This window comes from Dermacentor variabilis, chromosome 1 (assembly GCF_050947875.1).
Source record: "Dermacentor variabilis isolate Ectoservices chromosome 1, ASM5094787v1, whole genome shotgun sequence".
NCBI classification, from domain to species: Eukaryota; Metazoa; Arthropoda; class Arachnida; order Ixodida; family Ixodidae; genus Dermacentor; species Dermacentor variabilis.
Genome location: NC_134568.1, coordinates 259,179,459 through 259,205,811, shown reverse-complemented (window position 1 = coordinate 259,205,811; position 26,353 = coordinate 259,179,459). Strand labels below are relative to the sequence as shown.

General features: G+C 41.8%; 1 protein-coding gene across 2 annotated transcripts in view; it reads right to left on the bottom strand.

Annotated features, from left to right (window-relative positions):
• LOC142563142 (uncharacterized) overlaps positions 1-26,353 on the bottom strand; it is a 47,896-nt gene that overhangs the window by 14,063 nt on the left and 7,480 nt on the right. Inside the window, exons 7-15 of one of the 2 annotated variants that reach the window (XM_075673690.1) lie at positions 21,363-21,476; positions 18,532-18,626; positions 10,794-10,860; positions 8,808-8,922; positions 8,439-8,723; positions 8,202-8,336; positions 8,001-8,123; positions 7,846-7,934; positions 2,594-2,682 (exon numbers count right to left, since the gene is read on the bottom strand). In XM_075673690.1, coding sequence (XP_075529805.1) covers positions 2,594-2,682; positions 7,846-7,934; positions 8,001-8,123; positions 8,202-8,336; positions 8,439-8,723; positions 8,808-8,922; positions 10,794-10,860; positions 18,532-18,626; positions 21,363-21,476 — 1,112 coding nt within the window. The remainder of the gene's footprint in view (positions 1-2,593; positions 2,683-7,845; positions 7,935-8,000; positions 8,124-8,201; positions 8,337-8,438; positions 8,724-8,807; positions 8,923-10,793; positions 10,861-18,531; positions 18,627-21,362; positions 21,477-26,353) is intronic. The other variant, XM_075673697.1, reaches the window with a different exon arrangement.

Below are 26,353 nucleotides of genomic sequence, written 5' to 3'. Positions count from 1 at the left end.
AGTAATACTAATATTCAATGCAGAGATATGTCCCCCAAGAAGTATGCTTCACTCCTGTGAAATCTGAATCTGAAGCAATTAAAGCATGACAATCCTTATAACTTTTAAAAACTCCATTGATGCTTTTTGTTTAAAGGGACACTAAAGGCAAATACTAAGTCAAGCTAAAGTGATAGATTAAGTGCTAGAGAATCTCTAAGGCATCAATATTATCGTGAACAGAGCCTTAATAATTGAGAGATCGAGGTAAATGCAGGACATGATTAGAGATTCCCCCGGGGCATTCAAGCACTTGCCCAATGACGAAAGCATTCCTCAGTTAAATTCTGTCACTAGTACTCAACTACTCGTTGCAAAGAACATCCTCATATTGTATTATAAGATTAAATAAAATGCTACTTGTCCAGTTCCATTTCATGTTTAGAAAAAGCTCGTGGAAATTTCCATTGGCAACGGCACGGGCAGTCAAAAGGTTTCGTTTTTGCTTGACTCTGTGCCGCCCATGCTTTTGTGTTTCAATACTTTCCTGATCGCGTAGTGCTACTATGGTTTTGCTGGCTCGCGAAATTCGCACAAACTGCCAGTAGCAGAGAATTCAACTTCCATGTGATGTTGCGAGAGGCTTGAACGGTCTACGCAACTTGACCAAAAAGCAGCTGCAGCGGTGAATCCGCCGCTCTGTCTTGGCTCGGTGCTGCCGTCTGTCAGGCGCCGTTTTACTCACCGACGACAGCAAAGGGCAGTGATGGCGTATGCAATGTCACCACTCCCCCGGTTGGGTGGCGGGAGATTTGAATTTCGAAAAAGGTATTCGGACCCTTCAGATACAATTTTCTCATAAACTAAGTCTTTTCTTGGCACGAAACAAGCATTGCAAGGTTTCTGGAATGGTACCGTATTTACTTGCATAATGATCGCACTCGCGTAATGATCGCACCCCCGAATTTTGTCATCAAAATTCAATCTTTTTTCTTTCTCTTGTAATGATCGCACCCCGAACTTGCCACAACGATATGTCGTGTGCCAAGTCTAGCTAATGATGATTGCACTTACGATCTGTCGAATGCTGTCAAATGTTATGCAAAAGACTCTTCAAGACATACCAAGCTGTCTACACCAACTATTCCAAAGATGCCCCATTTCATTCCTTTCATCACTTTCTGCACTTCCATGAAAAAAAAAGCTACAACCAAACTTGCCTTGGCTTTATTATTTGTAGGCTTTAGAATGGTTAAGGTCAACAACAACAACAAAAAAGGCGCCTTTCGATTCTTCTCTTCTGCACTCGTGGGCATGCAACAAATCACGAGCGGCAACGATAGCAGCCACGTTTACACTGATACGTTAGAAGTGTACCTTATTCATACGCCGACACTTGTAACACAGCTAAGATATTCGCCCACCCTTAGCGGAAATGTGCCGTATTAGGATAGTAGCGAAGACAAATGCTGCAGTTTCCACAGCATGCCCGCCACATGCTTTTATGTCACTGGCAGCTAAGCGTGCCCATCTCCATTTCCATTCCCTCAAAGTGGACATGGCTACGTTCTTGCCGCAAACTTGCTGATTTTAACAATATTATTCATTAATGATATGGAAGAAACTGTTTCAATACCCGTAATGTATTCATAGAGAAGAAAAAAAAATCTCGTTTGGCCCATTCGGCTTGCCCCGCTGGCCGCCATTTTTGTTTTGGTGTCCCGCACTGTTACAGCGGCAGCTGCCTGTTTGTTGACCTGTTGTCATCCGGCAGCAAACGCGGGATGAAAAAACATTTTTTTTTTTCTTTTTGCGGGAAATTTAACCCGCGTAATGATCGCACCCCTGAATTTGCGTCAATATTTTTTACGAAAAACTGCGATCATTATGCGAGTAAATACGGTATTTAAACAGTCCACGTCGACTTAGCATTTGCCTTTAGTGTCCCTTTAAGGTGACCAGATGCCCCAGTATGGCCAGAGAGTTCAGATTCCTAGCTTCATTTGTCCAAGTATCCTGTTATGTTGATATGAAAGCAAATGTTGCAGAAGGATGCATACTTTGAAGTCGGTACACCAATAGAGAAAATTTAAAATCTGCCCACAGTTCATCACTCTTCTTGTTCCCCCTGATGAGTACAGCTCATGTACCTTGCTGGTTCCATAGAAGCAAAGGAATAAAACTGGAAACATTAATATTGTCTATGAATCCTGCCGAGCTCATGAGCCATTTCTGTAGTTTATAAAATAAAACGGAGCCAGCTTGCCTCAACTGAACATTGCAAGTAGAACCTTTCTTTGAATATAATTCTCTTTGTTGCATGCCTGGCAGGCTTCTGTGATATTAACAATGGTTGAGCGCATGGCACAATGACGCAGCCCTTAAACTTGGGCATGCCGATGCGATCCAGATATAAATTTCTCTTAGTAGAAAGCACCCTTAGTTGAGAATTTTTTTATGCATTCCTGGTAGAAAGGTAACAGTGTTCAACAATAACTGCATATGAAAGGTGATCTGGCTGGTTTCTGCTCAGTGACATTAAATGTTGAGGTGATTGCTACCTAGCACTACAGCAATCACTGCAAGTTTAGACAACAAATTATTACATACTTACTACATATCGTGGTACTTGTACTGAAGAACATCTGGCCAATATGTGCTTTCCACCTGATTCCTAGAGATTGATGGCTTGGTGCTTTGGCCCTAAAAATAAAATAATTGTTGCAAGCGTTTCAATTGTTATTACAAAAACATTATTTACTTAACGGCTACTTGTATTTAAAACACAATACTATATGTGATCATACATAATATAAAAATACACTTCAAATACACTTCAAGTAGAAACTGCCCACAAAACTGCCTTTTCTTTACTACAACAAAACATGGTATTTACCTTCATGGTACTTTTCCTTTGCAATGTGCAATAGTTTGCTGTCTGATTTTTTAATTGTCACTTTGTTAAGTAAAAGCCTGTACAGCTTGGAACTATTACTAAAATATAATGTAAGAAGCTTCAGAGTTGATTTCTTCAGCAATTTCAAGCAGCATGCACCTATGCTGCTTAAAAGCATCAATTCTGTAAGTTCACACAATATTTGATGAATAATTCAATTCACTAATTTCGAACACTGTTCAAGAAACATCCCTTTCAGACATAACATTCTGAAATTCAATGCTTTCTTACAGGTTTCGATGAAACGTACAGGCTCTGAACATATCTGCTGACTCTATCAGATCAACCACAAGAATGGCACTTCAGAAAAGTGTTTAAACCATGCAACCAGGAAAACAAGCATTAGCCAGACGTACAAGAGCAGGCATACAGCTACTACCACATGGGAAAATTTTTCCGGTCCTGAGCGATAATTACCTAGCTTCCCATAAAATGGTCAAAATTATCAGTTTTCTTTTTGTTTTGTTTTTGTTTTTTGCAGTAAACCGCTGTCTTTGCTGCACTTGGCATCAGTCCTGTCTGCTCTCTGCCTACGCCTCGAAACACCACTCAAATGCCCCCCTAGCACTTCACCATGCCACGATGCCTGATACAGTCATGAACTGGAAACAAGATGAAAGCAGTTAAAGAACCTCTCACCAGGCCCGACTGAAAATTTTGGTGTACACTGGAAGTTGTATGGTGTCAGCTAGGGAGCATCTTATTACAAGAATTTTTCAAATTGGTTCATTATTACATGAGATAGGAGAAATTGAACTGTTGCGTTGACGTGCTGCCAAGAAACACTTCTCCTTCACCCTCGACTAGTGTCCACAAGAGACTTTTCTTCCCTGCTTTCACCCTCACAGGAGCCGAGGGACGGCCCCACATGTACTACAAGTTTACATCACGAGCCCTTTTTCTTGTTGCTACGCGGAGCACTCTCAGTGGCAGTTGCGCATTCTGCATTGGAAGATTTAGTGAAGTCATGCGCTGTATCAGTGACATAGCAGGGAGTGCGTTTTATGTACAGGCATTTGTGTGTGTGACTGACTCTCCGGCTGTAAGCAGGGCCCCATCAAGAGGAAGGGTACGCGTGCTTCTGTTTTAACATGCCATGCTGCCGCTTGATACTTTGCAGACACAATTGCCACTGTGTGATCTAAGTGCCACATTTGTCTGTTTACAATTCCCAAACCTGGTAGGGGCCCTTCAAGCCATACAGGCAGCAGAAAGCAAAGTGCAGATGAACAGAAAAAAGTTTTAAATTAAAGAGAAAACACAGTAGTACAGCCTTCGTCTATCATGAAAGAATTAGATTAAAGAAGAAGTGATATTGGCTGCTGTTTGCTGTCTTGAAAGCATAGTGGTCAAAAGATGCACAGATCTCACTGAATATTTTACCATTGTCTTTGTTCTCATTCTGTCAAGAAAATAACATTGAACTGTCCAGGCCTACAATTGTATTTCCTATACTTTTTTTATGCTTTAGCATTTTGAAAAACTATGTATCAGGCTTTAGGCTAACTTTAAAAACACCAGATGATCAGCAACAGCACCATGGTGCCCTCTACTGTGGTACTTCTCACTCGCACGCAACTTACTGTGGCAATGCAGTCAAACCAAGGGGAACATCTGAAAACACTATTGAATATAGCCCATGCCCCCTACTGGTTATAGCCCTAAATTTTTTCATCTTCAAGAAAACAAATATAAAAAATCTGCCTCCATTCCACCCTGTGATAGTGGAGGTACAGCGAAGCTGTTGCCGACAAGACAAGCCCGACTGACTTCAGACGACTTTAGACAAGCACCACCACCACAAGCAATGTACGTCACAAGCACATGCATGTGTGCAGGCATGCAGGATACATGCTCATTCCTCTGGGCCCTCCGCCAAGCGTAAGTGCCTTATTGAACTAATTCAATTTTTCAAACTAAATTGCGCCAGAGAATTTGTCAAGTATGACTTACACACAAGCTGCGGACATGATAGCGTCAGATTGTAATTCGAATATAAGAGAAAACATATTTCTGTTACGCGGAAGCTCAAAGACAAAGCTCTTTTCCAGCTGCCGTTTGAGGTCTGCTTGAGTAGCTGCGGCTGCTATGTGGAGGTACGGTTTTTGGACAGTATTTGCCATAATGTCAATTACGGTTGCAGCACACGCTGTGTGCTAGATGCAATGGGCAGAGTACCCACGCATCAAGGACAGATACATTGTGTGCACACGTATGTCAAGCACACACACATGTGTGCGGAAATGCAGCCTACATCCTCATTCTCCTAGACCCTCCACCAAGCGCAAGTACATCATTGCACTAATTGAATTTCCCAAAGTAAATTGTATCAGAAAAATTGTAAAGTATGACTTACACACAAGCTGCAGACATGATAGCTTCGGATTGTAATTTGAATATACGAGATTAACAATACCATCACGTGAAGATATCACCTAATGACGTCATATGATGCCTCTTGGAGAAGCAGCACACTGTGTGCTTCCTGCTTCTTTGCACTATCTCCGGGATTGGCCTACATTTTTGTGAGCACCGCACACGTGGACACGAGAAACCCCAACCAACTAGAGGCTTGCAGCTTCGCTGTAAAACATCATTTTATTTTGTTTACCACAGCGGTTGTGGTAGAAATAAGAACTATGTGCTACTATTAGCAGTTAAATCTCACCCAAACAAAAATCTAGAGAAATGGATTGTACATACAAACCCACTTCTATTTGGGAACTTGTTGACACATATTCTACTTGGTTCCCCATGAATTCACTATCAATTCGATGCTTTGACACAGAGCAGATAATTGGTGCAGAGCTTTGACTTTATATCATTTAGCCTGGACCAGAAGGTTTTGGTGATAGAATATCCCCATTTCTATGAGTTCATCAAGATAATGAAAATCTTAAGGGAGCCCTGAAACACCTTTGTAAGTAATTACATAATGACCTCACTACAGCAGTGCGTTCGTTGCCTCACGAATCTACTGGCAGAAAAATTTTGCTAATCCTTCGACTATGAGCAGAGTTAGAGGGTGCCATAGCACTGGCGCATGGCTTTCTCTCTCCTTCTGTCTCCGCTAATGCACTGGATCCTGCACAGGAGAGATGGCAAGGCACTGCCCAAAAGTTGGGCAATATTGTTTGTTTCCTTTTTTATGATGCTACTTCCGATCCAGGCATGCGCAGCACTCTCTCGCCGTACAATGGGCACTTGCGCTGCCACATGTCACCACGCATCTGGAACCATGTTACCCACAGAGACCAATCAGAGAAAACAGTTGTCAGAGCATCTTGCCAGCGAGAGGGCTTGTTGCAGCATACCGTGGCAGCTGCAGTATCTATGCTACAGAGCAGATGCAGCTACGCGCAACATTTGCTATGTGCACGCAGGGCTGAAGTGCGCGCTCCAGTCTGGCCGTTCTATGTGGGGCCATTCTATGTGGTTCTATGTGGCTTTGTGCTGCACCAGCTTGACCAACAGACAGTAGACAGTTCCAGATTGCGCATTTTGAAGCGCTATCAATAGCTCAATATGAAGTGATGTCTGCCAACATCTAGCCAAGAGTAAGTGTGCGCCGTCACTCGTGAGATGTGGCAGCCGCAAGGTACATAGAAGCGAACTAGCACATGCAGGCAAGTGTAAGTGTGACCTGGGAGATGACAATCTCGATTGACAAGTATACTGTCGTAGCAGACTCGGTAAAAGGCAAGTCACTGACTCAGGCATGTAATGTTTGAAAGAGCATGCATGCATGCAGTATACAGGGTGCCACCTCACATAACTGGAGAAGAAACCGCAACATTAAGCAGATAACCATCGATTGAGACAGGAAGAGCAAAGATGAAATACTTTTTCGTTTTCTTTTTTTTTTAGATCACAGACATGTACAATTTACATTTATTTAACTCAAAATTAGCAATAATAGTATTACTGAGAATGTTTTCATGATCGCGAAATCTGTCATTACCTTTTGGGCCCACTTGCTCCTGATTGCAACGTAGCTGCTGACGACATTGAAATGAAGAGAGCAAGCGATTTTTTACTCTTTCTGGCACGAGATTGGAAAGTCCTTGCTGCATGCAGTGCAATAATATCTGGCTCACATGTTCACAGGAGCCTCGTTCTACAAATAGGCAATATTTCTTATTATGTTCAAAAAATGTTTCAAGACATCTTTAACTATTTGGCCATTTGATACATGTGCAGAAGCTGTGTCCCTTAGTTTTTCCTACATTGCCACAGAGATGAATACAAAAGCTTATGGTGGTGCTCTAAGAACACGGTGCTCTACATATACCAGGTGTTCTTGCGAAGATTGCCCAAAAGTTTTAAGGCTCACCTGTTGCAGATAGCACATTTCTAGTCCTTGAGCTGCATTACTCGAAGAGATGGGCATTACTTGGATGAGAAATTGTAAGAAATGATTGACTAATTAACAATTTTTCACTAATTATGTCTTAGCTGATTTCTTTATGAGAACATATTGTAATTTACTAATTGTAGCTGGTGAGATTGCAGGGCATATTCACTTGGAACCAATTCTGAGGATGACACCAGTTTCGAGATATTTGCCGTCAAACTTGATAAAAATGCACTGTTGTTCCGTTTACTCTTTAAGAAAACACTGTATTACGTATTGAAGCCCAAACTCAAATGCCAATGTATTTCATCACACACTTTGGGAATTAACATCTCGAAACTGGTATCATTGTCAGAATTTGCTCCAAATAGATACGCCTTGGAAGCTTACCGGCCACAATTCATAAATTGCAATATGTGCCGTAAAGTAATTAGAAAAAACTTAATTACTGAAATCTTATTAACTAAAGAAGAAAGTTGAGCTCCTTCCATTTTCAGATTGAAATCGAAATACACACAAGCAAAATGTAATTACAGCAAAGATTTGCTACACTCACCACAACGTGAACAAGGTGTACTGGCTTCCGTTTGGCACGCCCAGACTCATCAAATAGTTTAATTATCTCCGCAGCTGATATGGAAAGCACTAGAAATGAACGAATACAAGCAGCATAGTAACTAATTTCAATGACATTGCAAGATGACCACTTACTTTTGTGGCCAGGGCTACCACCTGCATTGGACATGGTGCGATTTTCGCCAGATGCTGAGCCTTTTAATGACTCAGAAACAAGGAACAGCCTTTCAGGCCAGTCAGCAGGATCACCAAGAGATGCTATGGAAACAATAAATAATGTATATGTGCAACAGATAGTTGATAGAGCATGAGTGTTAGCAAATGAAAGAGTCTAACCGAATGTCATGTGGTCAGATGGGCTCACAGAAGGCTTCTCAGAAGCATCAATCACCCAATCGGACACTTCCACACTCATTTTATCGAAAGAATTTTCAAGTTCTTGAATCTCAAGGCCAGAACTTTGACCACTAGCTGAAGGAAAAGAGGAATGCACCGAAATTGGCAACAGTATAGAACAAAAGACAAGACAGAGAGAAAGATATAGAAGAGTGAGTAACTTGAATTGTGCCTCACCAATAAAATTCCTGAGTGCAGCAAGGCGGAGGGAATTGCTGCGATGCACGGACTCATGAATGCTGCTCATGCAAATAACTGGGATGTCTTGTAGCAGCTCATGCGTGGCACTTTCAGGAATGGGAGGCAAGGAGCTTCCCTCCCTGCCAGAATAGAGGCACATTTCTGGTGTGGAAGAAGGCGTTTTCCGCAAAGGGAAAAGAAGTGACGTGTTGCCATTGGATACTAAGATAAAATGCAAGTAGCCACTTGCTTCCTGAAGGCACTGGTCAACCACCGAAGTAGCTGTAAATGGTGAATGAATGGCAAAAATATAAGATTTAACCTTAACAACCAAGAAGAAATAAAAATAGGGAAATGCATACTCACGCTGCAAAGGCCTTTCCATCAGTAGATTATGCCGCCATTCTGAGGTAGAGGGCTTGGAGGGTTTTGTTTTGAGCTCAACATCATCCCAGTACGGTAGACGCACAGTCAGGCACCTCTAGTCAAAGGAAAAATATCGAAATGCGGTGAGCGGCAGGCTCCATGCTCTTTACACAGGTCAAGATTATCCTTACTGAAAACCATACTGAAGGCAAAAATTAAGCATTTGCCAGCATCTCCTAGCATGTGGTCACATCTCAGAAACATTTGCCCTGCCCCAGATGACATGCACAGAACTATCCAAAATGAAGTGTTGATTTACACACTCTAAATATTCTTGGCATGACAGTGAAAGCACTCTTAGAAACCAAGCAGCACTGCCTACCCTTGTTTGCCAGCATTGTGTTGCTGTCATGAAGTTTTGCAAAATTTGAGCCTTACTTTGATTGCACATGAGAGTTCTTGAGCACATAGTCCACAATGTAATGCATCGGATGAATGCTTGGGCAATGGCGCACGTGTATTTGTATGCTACTTATGATTTGTGTTGTACTTACTGCAATGCACTGAAAAGTGGTAGTTTATTGAACACCTCGTAACAATAATGCCATACGGCTAATAGTGTAATTGTTATGAGCACTTTTTGTTATTCCTTTTTGATTCACAGGAAAGAAAGAAACTTTGTTGTTGTGCTGAATGGCAGTGTTGACACATTTTTTCTTTTACTCCCATGCTCATGTAAATATTCTACAACCCGCTTCCTGTACAAGCCTGCGCAAAAGGCTAAATAAATAAAGTGTTAAATAAGTACATAAATATAACTGGACCACCGATGCATTTCTTGGCAAAGTTTGAGAATTAATATCTTGAAAGTCGTGCCATCTTGGGAATTGGTTCTAATAGAATCCGCATCAGGATCTTCTTTGATACAATTTGTAAAGTGAAATATTTGCCGTAAGGTTAAAAGTTGGATTACTTAATTTTTTATCAGTCGATTATGTATTTCGTTTTCTTATGCAAATAATGCCCACCTGTTTAAGCAGTACAGTTCAACGATTATAGTTATGCTATCTACTACACGTGATTCTTACAGATTACTTGAAGTCTTTGCAGAAACACCTGTGCATCTGTGCATGCATGTGCACGTTTATAAAGAGAGAGGGGCGAGAGATTCCCCCTTTACCATGCGGTAGGATTTAGAAGGTGATCAAAAGCTGTGCGTAAACTACTTGGTGTGGTAACCAGTATTGTCTTGACACATTGACAATTATAAGATATCCACAAACAAACCTGAGATTTTCAAGGAAATAGAGCAATTCTGAAGCCACTCAGAATAGGAGACAATCACATATTTTTCATCACTCAATGACTGCGAAAAATAGAACTGCTGCCTCTTGTGCCCACATTTCTCAGAAAAAAAAAAGAAAAAAAAAAAGAACTGGCAGTGCACAACTGTGCAAAGCAATTTGTATCATCTGATGCCAACAATGCTTACATTATAATACTGCTACTTGTAATCTCATAAAGAAGTAGAGTATAACGCCACTATGCTAAATACTAGAAAAAACTGTATAAGACTAATGTATCACCAAAATGATTAGCACTTAACTGTTTGACTCTGGCATGTCTAGACATAAACATAAACCCAGCAGACGTGCAATTTCATTCACAGTCAAGGACCAAACAACTGATGGCTCCTTTTACACAAGGACATGCAGAAAAAGTATACGTGAACCACACACCCGTCTCATGACATGAAAAGAAATGCGCACTCATCTACTCCATCAGTGTGTGATACGTATTCCCTTGCCATCTGTATTTGCCTTTGGTCCTTTTGGTCTTGCACTTTTGCAATTCTTGAGAGCATGAGTATTGTGTATCCATTCATTTTAAGTTTCCGGCGATGTTCAGAACCAACATTTGCATTTTGCTATCTTACTCACCCTTTGTTTATTAAAAACTTTGCACTTGTAATAATGTCACACATACCTCTTGAGCAGCTGCTTGGCACTTCAGAAACTCTGCTGCCATACTGTGAACAGTTGATATAGGCACACTAGGAGGATGAGGTTAAGACAAATGCACACATTGATACCGTTGGTCCTTACCTATGCCACCTGTTTCAATCATTCCCTTGAAAATAGCTGTTGCCCAGATATACTCAAAGTTGCAAGAGTGGTTCCAATACATAAAGATGGAAATCCAAACCAACTAGGTACTTACGGGCCAATATCAGTACTGAGTGTACTCAACACTCTCCTCGAAAAGCTAATTGCACAACAGGTTAAAAAATTTATTAGGGAGAATGACGGTTTTGTAGAAAATAGATATACTTCCACAACTGTATTAACTTCTTAATTCCGCGATGCATCAAAATAAGATAGCTGTCATTATTTTCTTGGATATTAAAAAGGCATTCGACATGGTTTATCATCCCATCTTGCTGCAGAAATTAGAAAGCTATGGCTTTAAGAGAGCTCACTTAAATTCTTTAGTAGTTATTTATCCCCCTGAAAGCAAAGGGTACTTATTAATGATTTCATATCACATGTTAAAGAAATAACTTGCGGTGTACCACAGGGCTTCGTTATGGGTACCATATTGTTTTCACTTTACATAAATGATCTCCCATAGGCTCTTCCCTCTTCACAATTAATAATGTATGCAGATGACGCCGGTCTTATTGTTACTGGAGAATCTCTTCTGGTAATTCCACAATAATGAGTGAACTGAAAAATGTGTCTTCCTGTTTTTTTTGAAAATCGCTTAACACTTAATGTAGACAAGACTAGGTACATCATTTTTCAGTCTAGGTACAAGACCATCAACAATTTAATTACACTTACTCTCAGTAGCTCGTTAATACAGCCAGTTTCGCATATAAATACCTTGGGAGTTATTTTTGATAGTCATTTACATAGGAGAGAAGAAATTAACAACGTATGTAAAAAATTGGCCTTTGGATGCCACGCGCACTTTAAGGAGAGATATTTTCAGTATGACATACGACGCTCCTTGTACTACGCTTTCTGTCATTCACATATCATTTACATTTGTGAATCTTGGGGGCAAACATATAAAACCTACTTATCGCCTTTACTTTGCAAAAATGAGCATTGACCGCGATAACTACTAATTCGGGTCATTCCGGGAGCAACGTTTGTCATGATAATCATGTACTATCGTTTTGGTCCCTGTGCAACTATAAAACTTGATCACACTTTTGATCACACTTTTGATCACACTCTTGATCACTCTCACACGCTCTTGATCAACACTATCATAAACACTAATTCACCCCTTCCATTAAGCCTCTTCGTTTTACCTTCTCGTAGTACAAGGCAAGCATCCAATTGCAATTTTAACCTGCACAAATGTAACAATGTATATGGTGAACGCCTGATCGAGTTCAGTGGTGTCAAAATATGGAACGAAGAGGTTAAATAGAGGTTAAAGCAGCGAGAAATATTAAAATGGCCACTAAACTGCATCACAAGTGTAATGAAACTCTGTCTGAAACTCTTATGTGGACTATCTTTTTGTGTCATATTTTTCTTTTGGATTCGTTGTGTGTATTTCGTAAACACATTCTATTTCAGTTGTATAATATAGTGTTGCATACATCTCAATTGTTCTTCAGCCCTTCACACTCTGCGTCTGAATTGCTTGTAACTTTTGTATTGGACCGGCCACTGGTATTTGCAGAAGTGAAGTCGTACCCCTGTTAACTTTAATGAAAAATAGTGCAGATTTATGACTCGCAAGATGAGAACCACAAGTGACATTATAACACAGCACATGAAAATGACAAGGTGCTCTTTGGTAAATATTATGGTTCCAACTTTTCAATTTAAACTGAAAGATGACAAAATAAATCTGTTGGTAACAAATTTGTCAAATGGCCAACAACTGAAAAAGCCTTGCTTTTTTATCTTAGTTTCAGCTATCAAATATTGCATCCATATGGGTGTAATGCAAGGCTGTCTCTAAAGTGGCGGCACATTTCAAGGCAGAAAAGCAATGAATGGCACTAATACTTTTTTTTTTTTCTTCAGAGTAGTGCATTGGAGAAGGGCACCTAAATCTACGATGAATATGAAATGTGTGTTGTGCTCATAGAAAGTTGTTACATATAAGAAGGTTGCAGCAGAACTACTATTCAATGCACTGTCACATTCCTTTTCCTTTCGAAGCGCTGAATGACACACAAAGCTTGACCAACATCTAAATAAACCTTCTGTTAAAAGCAGTTTTAAAGTCACGACAACATCGTGTTCACAACTGCTTTTTCTTTACTGCAACAGCAGTTAAAGGAGTACTGACATGTTGGACTTTTCATTTTTTTGTGTTAAACGAAGGCCATCGACCCTAGAAAAAAATACTAGCAAGCCTCGGAGCACATTAAATAATTTACTATAGCAGCTTTCTTATGAACCAGTTTTGGTTTTGTTTCCAAGGAGGTGTATGTGTTTCCAAGGAGGTGTATGATGCAGAAGGTGGTCACATGGGAGCATAACATCTAAGGACACTTTAGCACTTACTCTGGCTCACTCAGACGTCTGCTATAATAGCTTTTCTACGAAATAGTTTCAGTTTTGTTTCTTAGGAGGTGTATATATCATGACATGATGAAGAAAGTGGTCATGTGGAAGCAAAACATTGTGATGTTTTGCAACTCAGCATCTTGAGCAGTGGCCTGGTTTTGATCTCAACTGATAATTGCCAACTGTGGATGCAGGATAGTCCCTAATAGTTAGCACCATCTGCAGAAAGCCAGCATACTTCTATGATTTGTTTGCAAGTTCAATAGGGCCACTGGTCTTGTTGACGCATGCGTGGAGTGATCGGACTGCCGGCACGTGTTAGACTGGGGAGGTACATTAGCTACACTGTCAGCTTCAAGCTGTTCAGTAAAGGCACTTTGGCATTGATGAAGTCACTACAAGAAACTAAAGGCTACCATCAAGACATACCAGGCTTTTCACAGACCGAAGACCGAAGACCAGGTCAAAGATGCAGTGTTTGAACACGTCAAAAGCCTTCAAAGCGACTACTGTGCTATACCAATTTAAATAATACAGAATAAGGCTCCCTGACTTGTAAGGAAGAAGGAATCCTGGCTACAATCTTTAAGGCGAGCAACGACTGGATGACACGCTTTATTTTGGACGTAACGTTAATGCAGCATAGAATAAGCTTAACAGTGGCTGTGGTAAAAACTTGCTCAAAATTTTACTCCACATATTAAATGCACCCCTATCTTTGCATTTATTTTTTGGGAAGGAAGTGCACTTTGAGGCTTGCCAGTATTTTTTCTATAATTTCAAGGTTGACGAGCTTCATTTGACACAAGGAATTAAAAGTAAAAATGCCATGTCAGTATTCCTGTTAAAGGCTCAAAATTCAGTTCACTGTGTCCAGACTTTCCGTTATGCCGTCACTGCCATCATGCTGCCACTACTATGTTCTCAATGTCAGGCCACCCCATCATTCTCCCCATGGTCAAGAAAAACAAAAATTCACCTACCATCACAGCCACGGGTTATCCTGCCATCGTGGATACACGCAATTAGGAAGCGGACGTGCTAACCACTGAGCAACTGTGCAACATCAAAGCTTTATGATTTGCGCAAGCTCTTGCATGACATATGGACTGCGAGAGTGGTGGCATCTGTGCATGTTTTTCAGAGGCCACAGCAAGCAAATTCTGCAGCGAACGAAAACAACTAGAGAAGATGGCAATGTCTGCTGTGAAAATCTGTTGCTGTTGCAGTAAATGAGTTCAAAGCCAGAAGAATCACTGAAGTCTGCCGATTTGTTTTTAAAATCTTTCCACTTAACAATCAGAATAATGAAATAGATTTACCGCACATTACCTATAATCTAGATGTCTATTTTCATCAGACATTCTTGTACACTCTTGCAATTACTACGATCGCTCTGACGGGCGAAAGCTGCAATGACAGTGTGCCTGCCTACGATTGCACTATGAAAAATTTAAACAGCCTGGTTTTGCCTAAAACATCTGAGTATCATAGGCAATAAATTGGCTGAACCAAGTAAAATACCACACATACAAGCATAACGCTTCAGTGACATAACTATTTTCTGACATAGCTTCCATAACATCAGTTCTTGTGTGTGATTTCTGTCTTAAAAGAGTGCAGTTGTGTTTCCTTTGCTATGGATGTGTGCTCTGTTACATTTGTTTACATTCTTTTAGTGCACTTCAATGAAAACTTGGTTGACAACAACACTAACTGTTGCTTCATTTTAAGCATTCTTTTGCTGGGCCATTCATTTAACTCCCAACAAGCAATCCGATCAAAAGCACATCAGAGGCTAAGCACACATCCTTGGTGCCTGTTTACAGCTTTCTTTTATTGATCAATAATCACCATTTCACGAGACCCTCAGACTGGTTAATAATACTGGTCAATAATACATGACCCTCGACTAATAGTATATGACCCCAATACAAGGCAGTGCATGCTTTGTGCACTAAGCGCAGGAGAGTGCATAAAAGTGCCATTGATAGAGTGCAATGGCAAGGAGGCCGTGCTAGAGTGCGCGCAGCCACCTACTCAGAAATGCAGCCGGTTAGGCAGGTTGCTAAGTAGCCAACAGCACACGGCAGTTCTGAAATGATGCACTGTTAAGACTCAATTTAACGAAACCCAATTTTACGAAGTTCCCAATCTAACAAATAAATTTCCATTGCCCGGCAAGTACCCATAGGGTTTCATGTTGTAATCAACCCAAATTAACGAAACTAACTCGACCAAACACGGTTTAACGAAGTTTTTCCTGAATTAGTAAAAAAAAAAAAAAGCGGTGATTGCTTTCTAATTTTTACAGCAACGGGTTTTTCTTCGAATGTGCACTCTAAAGCTAATCTGTTAAAACGTTTAGGCACCCTAGTCACAGCTGTAGCTTTATTTTGACGAGACTGCACACCGTGCCCATGCACAGAACTGCAGACTCAACACTGCCTCGGTAGGAGCGGCAGTAGTTGCTTTCATTATTTCATGGTTTACGCGACAGATGACTGTATTAGGGGCAAATACGATGCCGTGGTAGCTTTTGCTTGTCGCTATGTTTCAATTTTAGATTTTGAAGGACCAAAAAATTCCTTTCTCGATTTTACAAACTTCCTGATTTAACTAAATAATTCAAGTGTGGTATCAGATGAGTTTTTAGCAGTGTCGCATGCTGCCAGATTTCAGGCCTAATCAGTGCACAATGATCAGCAAATGTTCATTATGAATTTTTTTTAATGTTTCATTATACCCATTTATAAAAAAAAGTTTGCTTTGTTAGAATGAGGCTTTAAATGCATGGTCTGCTACAAAAATTCTAAAGGGAATTTTCATTACAGTCGAACGCATCTACAACATAATTACCTGTATAACTAAAAATTTATTATGTCACGACCAACTTCCTCTATTTCATATGCATTTACGCACTGTTTGCCTCACCGATGTAACCTTTACCCTATGTAATACCTAAAGCCCCTCCATACACGTTTCCGCCGACCAGGTTAAGTACCGCCAACTGCCCTCCTCCACCACGCTCCTCTCCCACTCACCCCCTTAGCTTCCGGCGCCAAGTGGAACTTACGTAGCTGCAGCTTCCTGTTCCGAGTGGAAGTGATGCTTTGTTTTTTAGCGTTGTTTACTTTTGCGTCGCTGGAGAGGCTTTAATTGCACCAGCTGCGGTTGAAACTGTGAATGCGTTTCCATCCAAGAACCACCGCCTATTGTAACCAGCGATCTGCTTGTGTTCGCTGCTTCGCGTCAACCTGCGACCGGTTGTGGCACGAGCGACAACATACAGTGGAATGTAGCCCTGGGCGCTTGGAGACCACTGCCGTTTTTTCGTGCATTTGGAAAACAGTGACCGCGAACAACTGCTTCAGCGGAATACAACAGCTTGTCCCCTTTGCATTTTTCTTATGGTGACTGCCACAGCTCTGCTAAGCACGCGCGGGCGTCTCACCATCGTCTAACAGCAGTCAAAGCGGAAATTCCCGCAGCGCAAATCCAGGAGGCGGAAACGCCGGAACCGGAAATTTTTAAACCGGAAATGCCAAAACCGGAAATACCGGAACCGGATTTGGTGTGAGGGGAAAAGGCGGCGCACAACAAAGGTTGTCGCTACTTAAGAAAGCGGCGGTGGCGCGTGGATACAGGGGCTTTAGTAATACCCTCCCTAGAGGGCCTTTAGGGTTATTGTGAAATAAATAAATAAATATGTATTACCAACGCCTCTACAACGAAGACCACTACAAGGAATTTTCCTGTACAGTGGACTTCCATTAATTCGATCCTGACGGGACCGACAAAACTGGTCGAATTATCCGTATCGCGTACTAGTCCCTGTTAACAGTCTCCCATACGAGAGACGCATGGCAGGCAAAACCAGGGCTCAAATCGCCACAGCAACGTCAGAAACAGCTCTGAATGGCTGCCAATATGTCTTATTAGGCGTCTAGGTGCTCGTACCGCGACCGGAGATTTCGTGAGCACGCCTGTATAATTAAGAAACCTGCCCAATATCCCGTGACAGTGGCCCCTTTCAATTCTTGATATGCTTCGCCGCATCTAGCCATATTGCGGTGAAGGTGACAAGTCAAGCTCGAATTATTCGGGGAAGACCAATTTTGAGATCGAAATAACGGGTTTGGGCCCATAGAAGTGTATTGACGCTGTCTGGGACCTTCGGTCGGGATCGAATTTAACCGAAAAATTGAATTAACCGGAGTCGACTAAACGGTAGTATATTGTACAAAGAAGGAATTTATGTGTCCCTGACCGGTGAACGAACCAGAGCCAGTGAACGAACCAATAATTTTGACGGCAAAGAAGGCGATAGCAGGATTTTACATGCAGCGCTTTACCTTGCGTCAATGCTGCATCACGGAGCATGCCGTGAACCTCGGTGCAATAAGGATGGCTGCAGTTGCACATTCTGCCGGACAACATGTTGAAAAAAAGTGACTTCTTTCAATAGGGCTCTCTTGAATTTACGTTAAATAAACGTTTACTCTTGCTGAAGATGCTCAGCCAACTCTATTGTGAGTGGTATAATGTGCGATTTTTAGAACAAAGTGACCTGTGAGACAAAGGAATTTGGAGGTCCCAAGCAGTTCATTATAAAGGCTTTTGACTGTACTTTGTTATATTTATTAGTTTGTTATAACCTGTTTCGCTGAAATAAGCTTTGATAGTACACCGATCCTTGAAAAATTTATAAACAGCAAAAACGATCTGCCAACTTTTTTTATAAGCAAACACTACAGAATTGGAAGCCCATTGTTACCAATAGGAACGCCCATATTCTATCAAGTTTGTAGTAGGCATAATTGCACCCATATTATCAAGCTTGTCATACAATAAACTTGCAGTGATTGACACAACAAAAATTATATACTGCCTCTTTACAAGCAGCAACACTGCTCTTAGAATAAATTGCTGCAATTATAGTGAAGTAAGTGCTACAATTGCTATGACAACACCTGCTGTGCCAGGTCTTAAAGCAGCAGAAAGCAGGAGCAAGGATTTCAGCCCACATACTCATCTGAGTTAAGAGCAGTCATGTTCTGTGCAATCAAAAGCTAAACACTACTTGACCAGTTCCAACGGCACTAAGCTGCATTTATCACATCCATACTATGTTCAATCAAAAGTAAACAATGCTGAAATGAATTGGCAGTGGCAAAGGATACAGTCGCAAAGGAAGAGGAATGACCAAGTGCATCGGAAGGCTGCTAAAAGCAAATTCCTCCAAGATCTCTAGATATGAACTCCAGAGCACATTTTCCTGAAATAGCAGAGAAAAAATAGTGCACCATATACAGTTCTGCGTGTATTGAAAACAATCTTATGCCAACGTTCTCAGTCTATACTTATAAACATATGACTATGCCAATCTTCCTTTCCTCCATCTCCACTCTCATCCAGACAAGCATTGTACTGTCATAAATACACACTAGACTGTGCTATAGTTGAGGTTCAAGGTCTAGTTTACTAAAATTAGACACTAAACATTTAATAGTCCAAGACATGCCACACAAATATATATATTTCTTTTTCTGTAGCATAGGCTGGTATTTATAAGTGGATTTTGTTGCAGACAATCCATGTTTCTATAGGAGGCTAGCCTTGCTAAACGTATAAGACAGAGGATGACTCAACACTAAATGGAATGCTTGCCTTATTGGATTCAGTAACTGCTCCTTTTGCATTTTGCAACAACGTTTTCAAATCTGCTCTAAGATAGCTCATAAACACCAGTACCGACCAAAGTAAAATTATTTAAGACATTTTGGCTTCTACTTGAAAACTTACAAGGCTCCAGCTTAATCGTCTGATGAAGGCTCCCATGTAGGAGCCAAAATGTTGCATAAAAATTTTTACCTTGTTCAGCTCTGAATATTACAGATCATGACAAGGTATTAGACAAGGTGTCCGACGTAACTTGAGCCAAGATTTTAAAAATGAAAGGTGTGTCGCAAGTGAATTGAACCAAATGCATACTATTCGCACTGGCCTATAGCAACTCAAGCAATTTTTTTTGTTTTCCTCATACTCACTAATTAAGTTTAATTACTCAACTTTTTAATTATTGGCTGAATACTCCACGTATGATATGCAGATTTGTAGAGCACCTTCAGAAACCACTGATCGAGTTGTTTCCTGTATGATACGTCTCAAGTAGTCCTTTCTTCCGGCTTGCAAAGAAAGCCCGCTAAATATGAAAAAAGACACGTGACGGAGCGCTTGCGCAGTGGTATTGTGCTGCTCTCAAGCGTGCGTTCGCTGAACAAGGTCAGCTGTATCGTCATGGGCGATGGGGAAGCAGCAGGGCGTTACGATGGTTGTACGCAGCTGGGTCGGTGGCTCCCATCGGATGACGGCGCAAATGCACACTGCAGACCTTGTTCACCGAACGCACGCTTGAAAGCAGCACGGTGCCACGGCGCAAACGCTCTATCACGTTGCTTTTCTCATATTTCGCAGGCTTTCTTTGCAACCCGAAAAAAAAAAAAAGGACTACGTGAGACATATCATACAGGAAACAACTCAATCGGTGGTTTCTGAAAGTGCTCTACAAATCTGCGTATCATACTTGGGGTCTTCAGCCAATAATTAAAAAGTTGGGTAATTAAGCGTAATTAATTAGAGAGTTATGCCGAAAACAAGAAAATTGTCTGAGTTACTATAGGCTATTGCGAATAGTATGCGTTCAGTTCCATTTGCTTCCAATGCACTTTCATTATTAAAGTCTTGGCTCAAGTTACGTGGGACACCCTTTATGTCTCTACTGTCACCAGTTATTCTGTCTTTAAAAGAATTATATGCTAACAACAAGAATGCTGAAGCTGGCTGAAACTGAAGGCAGTCAAAGTTGAGAAAGTCTTGTTTGGCACGAACACTGTCTCTAGTTGGTTTTCAATTCGATCGGTATCAATGCGGACAGCAAATTATGGGGTTTCACGTGCCAAAACCGTGATCTGATTATGAGGCACACCGTAGTGGGGGACTCCGGATTAATTTTGACCACCTGGGGTTCTTTAACAAGCACCTAAATCTAAGTACACAGGTGCTTTTGCATTTCACCCCCATTGAAATGCAGCTGCCGTGACCGGGATTCGATTTCGCGACCTCGTGCTTAGCAGCGCAAAACCAAAGCCACTAAGCAACCATGGCAGGTGAATGCGGACAGCACAAACTCATACATAAAGGTTAACCCAAAAAAAAATTTCCATACATGTCACTAACTCTAGACTCGTTTAATGTAACATAAGAAATTATTTGCATGTGTTTTCGTGAAATAAGTCACTCTGACAAATTTATAACTCCAATAAAGAAATGTGGCCTTGGGGGTGATGCTTTTCTTGAAAAAAGATGCAACCCTCGAAGGGTTAAAGGTCAAGTGCAATATTTCACTTTGATTAAATTGGGCATAAATGAGCAGTACATAAATACTATCCAAGCCATTTTGCAAAGGCTGCAGGGCTAGTAATTGTCTATTTTTTTTAACAGCCCTTAGCACTTTAGCACATGACACGGGCCATTGGAGTTTTGCGGATATGACAGATATGGCACATTCCCTTTGCGATTGGGTGGCATCTGCAGCATGCTAAAGACCTTGGATGCAATGCCCAGGTGTCACATTGGTTCTCTACGCTCTATATTATGTGTCATTTCTAGCTAATGATAATGGTGAAATTTTTTTTTTTTTTGTATGAAAAACTACTTTTTCAAGATTTTTGTGTCCATTTGTATCCCACACTGAAATTTTGCACAGGGGCAGCTCTGCAACTACAGTGCCTGAAATTACAATTTTGATGCAGTATAGAATTTTGTTTTAGTTGGCCTTTAATTGTCCCACTTTCCAGGGCTCTGCATTACAAACCTGATCTTAAACATCCTGATGTTAATGTTCCGACGTATGGATACCAGTTGACTTTCCTTCAGTCTGTAATTATCACAAGTCTATAAAGACTGCAGATCCATGCAGCTGCCCATAAAGCACTAAAGATAGCAAGCTTACCTCACTTAAAAGTTTCTCCTCAGAAGCTGCAGAAATCTTGTTCAAGGCTGTCAATTCAAAAACAGGAACAGAGCACTGAAGTTCAAAGTGGCACGATGACGCACTATTTCCAACCTGTTCCAGACAAATAAGAAACACAAAACAAACCACACACATAAAAAAGAAAGAAGGAAAGCATAAAAGGCTGAAGTTAATTTCAATTTATATCAATCTTGAGAACAGGAAAGAAAGAAGTGTGCAACCAACATGCTTGTGTTTATGCCTTTCCACATGCTGTCAAAGACAGCCAGCTATACTACTGCAGCAATTTATGATGCTACAATTTAGTGCAAAGATGGCTTGCACATGACATCAAAAACCTCCATTGAAGTGCTAGAGGTAAGCGGATCAGATTAACTTATTAAGCCCAAGAACAATCTGCCCACCAAATTTGATTTTGGCACCCACAGACATCTCCATTCTGCAACTGCATTGTAAAAGTTTTCACGAGTATTGCCTTATTCCTTCAAAAGATACAATGGTGTACTTTAAGAAGTATGCTAGGCCTTTATGGTAGAAAAACCTGATGCAGATCTTTGAACGTATTTTATATTCTGGAATGTCTTGAAAGTTGTTGCTTACAATGAAGAGCCACGCCAAACTCTACATAGGTACAATTAGGTTTCTCATGGCAAAATTAGCAGCTTACTGCTAATTAGCCTGCTTTAGGCTGGTAATTTTATTGTGCAAGTCAAGTGACATATGACTGACGCAGGTAATGGGGTAGAGTCTTGGTGGTGCTTTCAGAGAAGCATGCAGGGCTAAACATTTATTAATCACAGATGAAGATACAATATTTTATAACGGACGCAGGCATAAAATTCTAAAACACTGAGCATTTTATTCAATGGAGGTAGAAAGATTAAGCATGACCGGTGATCTCTTTGCAATGGCAGTCAATTTCTTGCATTACAATCTTGTTGCATGCTTTCCTTGGTGATATCCAAATAAAGGCATTATAGTTAGACTTGTCTGGCCTATAACGAGATGGAGACCGCCACTGGCTCCGATGGGGGGTTATCCTTTTATTACATAGGTGATCTTGAATATACAGACTGTCATTTCTATATTTTCCCACTGACTAGACAATATGGACTAAAATCATGATAAATGAACTCTTTTTTTATCAAAACGCTTCATAAAGTACAGTAGACTCCCTTTAAGGCGAGCTCGAAGGATCCGTGAAAATTTGTTGGTCTTACCAGAAGTTTATCTTATCAAAAGAATAATTGGCAACATGACCAGGTGCATCTAAATGTCTTACTTCAAAATGGTAAATGAAGTAGACTTAAAAACAGCAGAAAATTGACATAAAAAGGATTTATTTAGCTGAACCTAATAGAAAACTGTTTTCAAGTGGTACTCTTGCTTGGTTTCATCCAGACCGTAATGGATGTTTGACGCTTCTGTGCAAATCGGCGAGCAGCCACAAACAATGTCGTCTCACCTAATGACCTTAAAAATCCTTCTGTGCCTTCGTGCTGCTGGAAAAAGTTCACTAGAGAGTTAAAGCAGGCATCTGCCACTTCACAAGTCATTGGTGCAGGCTCCAAGCTAGCGAAAGTACGAAGGAGTGCCCTGCGTATGCGGCAAAGCAACGCAACCTTGAGGAAAGTCTAGGTGACATTGAGCGAAGTGGGGAAGGAGAAATGAGGTGAGGCATCGCAGTGGAGAAAAGTAGGTGGAGGCGAGCTGGGTTGACCTCCTCTGGCAGTTGCCACAGGCTTCATTTGCAATACGGACATACCAGGTTCGTCTCGTGATAACATCGTCCTCGCGCGCCGCATGCTGTGTGTGGGAGTGAAAGCCTGCGACGGTGAGCTGACAATGGCGGCTCAATCTCGCGTGCACAAAGGAGGAAAGGGAGGAGCGGAAGCAAACTGTCTTCCATCGCGCACATGGCACTGAGGAGGAGAGGGCGGGAGGTTGCACTTCAGCCATGCACGGTCATGCAGGCTTTATCTTGAACACAATCTGCTTTGGGAGTAGTCTAGGTGGGCCGACGGCTCGTAGCTCTGCGTGCCCTGGGTTCTCGCTGCTCAGTTTGTGTTGAAGTGAGGTGCGCGCCTCCGGGCGCGGCGCATCGAGGCACCCTAGCTTCCAGGATTGGTAGCGGAGGCAGTCACTCCAAATTTTCGTCTTAGCCGAATAGCATGTCTGAGGCGGTTCGTCTTAAGCGGATTTTTTTTGCCCACCCCATCAAGTCTATGGAAAACCAAACAAACATTCCCATGTTGTTTGTTATATGCAAGAATTCAGCTTAACCGAGTTCATCTTAATGAGAGTTCACTGTAAATCTCAATTCTTTTTTATTTATTGATGGCTATTTGCTGACAACAAATAGCCATTGTTTGCTATTTTGTTGACTATGGATACAACAGAATGTCTTCTTCCTTGAAAAAAAAAAATGGAGTGGGGGGAATAACGACCATTTTGATGTGATGCTTATTGCCTATTTATACCTGCAACCAAATCGAAAGTTTTTCTAGCCAGCAAAACAAAAGTCACAGGCCTGCACGGCACATGCAACACAGTCACAGCGTAAACTGGAGGAGTGGCTCCATAGGAGCTCCTTTCAGCACTGCGCACTAGGGAGTCTTTGTGACTTCGTCTCTTCACGTCATTTTCACAAGAACAATCTAACTGTCCACACGTCATCGACGGCGACCTCCGACTTGTCCTGCTCTCTGCACAGGGGTCTGCTGAGCCCGATGTCGCCTAATTGCAGCCGCAAGTGTAGCTCTATAATTCGCTTCTTCAGCAGCGGTTTGCACCTTGCGAGGAGGCACCACAATGTGCACCAAAGAGTAAACACAGGTATCCAGACTTTGTGGGGCACATGTCACATCCCTTGACCCGTGGCATGGTACATTGCTGTTGCTGATGATGATAATGATGGTTTTTTGGCATCCCCTTCGAAACAGGGTGGTGACAAAGAGTCACCTAGCCTGCTACATCCAGGATCAGCTACATGCAGCATGCAACTGCTACATGCCGAGACACCTTGTGGAATATACTGGATCTGCAATGCAAAGTTTGTACGTATCGACGTGCATGGCGTGCATGGCGTGCAGATGGCACAATACTATGGTAATGATGAGGATGATTTAACGACATTCCCTTTGAAACGGGACGGTGGAAAACAGTCACCTAGCCTGTTTGAATTGATCAAATATGTCATACATGTTTTTCATTACATCAATATTTATAAATCTCCATAATCATCTTTTTCTTCCTGAAGACTTCTCTATCTACCATGTGCCACTACCTACGCAACTGCTACATGGTATGCCACCTGCTGTAATAGTATGCAACTGCAATGCAAAAGGTGCACATATAGACGCTATGCGGCGCAAATTTTACATTGCAAGTGGCATGATACGATGCTAATGATGTTGATGATTTATTGGGATCCCCTTTGAAACGTAGCGGTGACATAGTCACCTAGCCAGCTTGATTTGATCAGGTACACAATATATATCTTTTCTAGCATTCTTGTATACATCTCCTTAAAGTTCTTTTTCATCCTCAAACCTTCTTTTAACTGCCTTGTACCGCTACCTGTGTATCTGCTACATGGCATTCTACCTAGTGTAATATTGGCGGCGAGGAGTTACGGAGTCGCCATCTATCGGAAGCGCCTCGCTGGCGTAGTCGCGGCGCGCTCCTCATAGGTTTTGCTGTCAGTGCTCACTGAAAACACCACGCGCGAGCTCTCCCGGACATTTCTGTGAGTACTTTCAAAACGAGAGAAGTTGTTTACTGTCTAAATAATAATCTTGGGCAAATTGAAAGCACACAATCGTTTACAGACGCTATCTCTTTACCGAATACGTACAGTGAACGCCACTGCGCGCGGTCGCCGCGATGGAGTCTCCCGAACCGGCTTCTTGCGTGAAAGGTAGGTAAACGCTGAGAGTAAACTATGCGAAATATGTTCTTATAGTGTTTGTATAACTAAATGAAGCGTAATAACAAGAAGCCTCAATGCAGCGATTGCGCAGATTCGCAGCGACCGACTGCGCGTCTGCATGCTTGTCCGCGTACTGTTTCGCTTTATCCGCGCGCGCATTCTCGCACCGTTCCATGAGCTTTAGGCCGCAGAATATGAACATTTGACAGTATACAAGCAACCATTGTTGCGTGGGAGCTATCAGAGCTGTTCAAAAATAACTTCATTGTAGAGACTTCGACGCCTACAGGGATTATGATGTGCCGTCGCAACGATTCAATCTCTTTTTTTTTTCTTATAAATTCTTTGACTTTTCAATATTATTTTTCGAGGTGCGTCGCACTGTATGTTTATTGGTGTTCTCAGCGTGCAATTTCCCGCTGCTCCTTTTTTGTAATCCAGTGCATTAATTCATAACACAAACATGACCATATGCCATGCTTTTTTTAAATGTGCTTCTTACCGCTGCCTTTCCACTCCACTGAACTTGCCAGTATCTATAGCATCGACAAGTTGATAGACCAAACCGTCATAACATTAGTCGGGCAGCAGACTCGGGCGAGCGTCTCAGTGCGCGTTTTCAGAACATCGCAGACCGGGCGCCGTAGCAGAAATCTTCCTCGCGTCTGTGCTTGCTGCATACCAGAGTTGTAGCCGATGACTGTTTGCCGGTTTTATGTTTCGCGAGCCAAGCTTCACGCAGCTTCTTGTCCTGCGGCTACGTGTGAATAAGGCTGACACCGGCCTCCGTTACGTGCGTCCGGCCCTGAGGCACCGAGCAGTAGCCTACCATGTTGCGCGCCTTCGAAGGCAGCCACTACCTATTGTAGTGCTTTCAAGCGTTGTAAAGGAGACACTTGAAGCGGGAAAATTTCGCCACTAAATGAGGACCGCAGCGTACGAGGGAATTGAAACTCATTTTCAGCTCGCTTCGGCGCTCCCGAAGCAGCCGACGCGGCCGCTATGTCCACGTGATCCCTCCTAGCACGTCACGCCGACG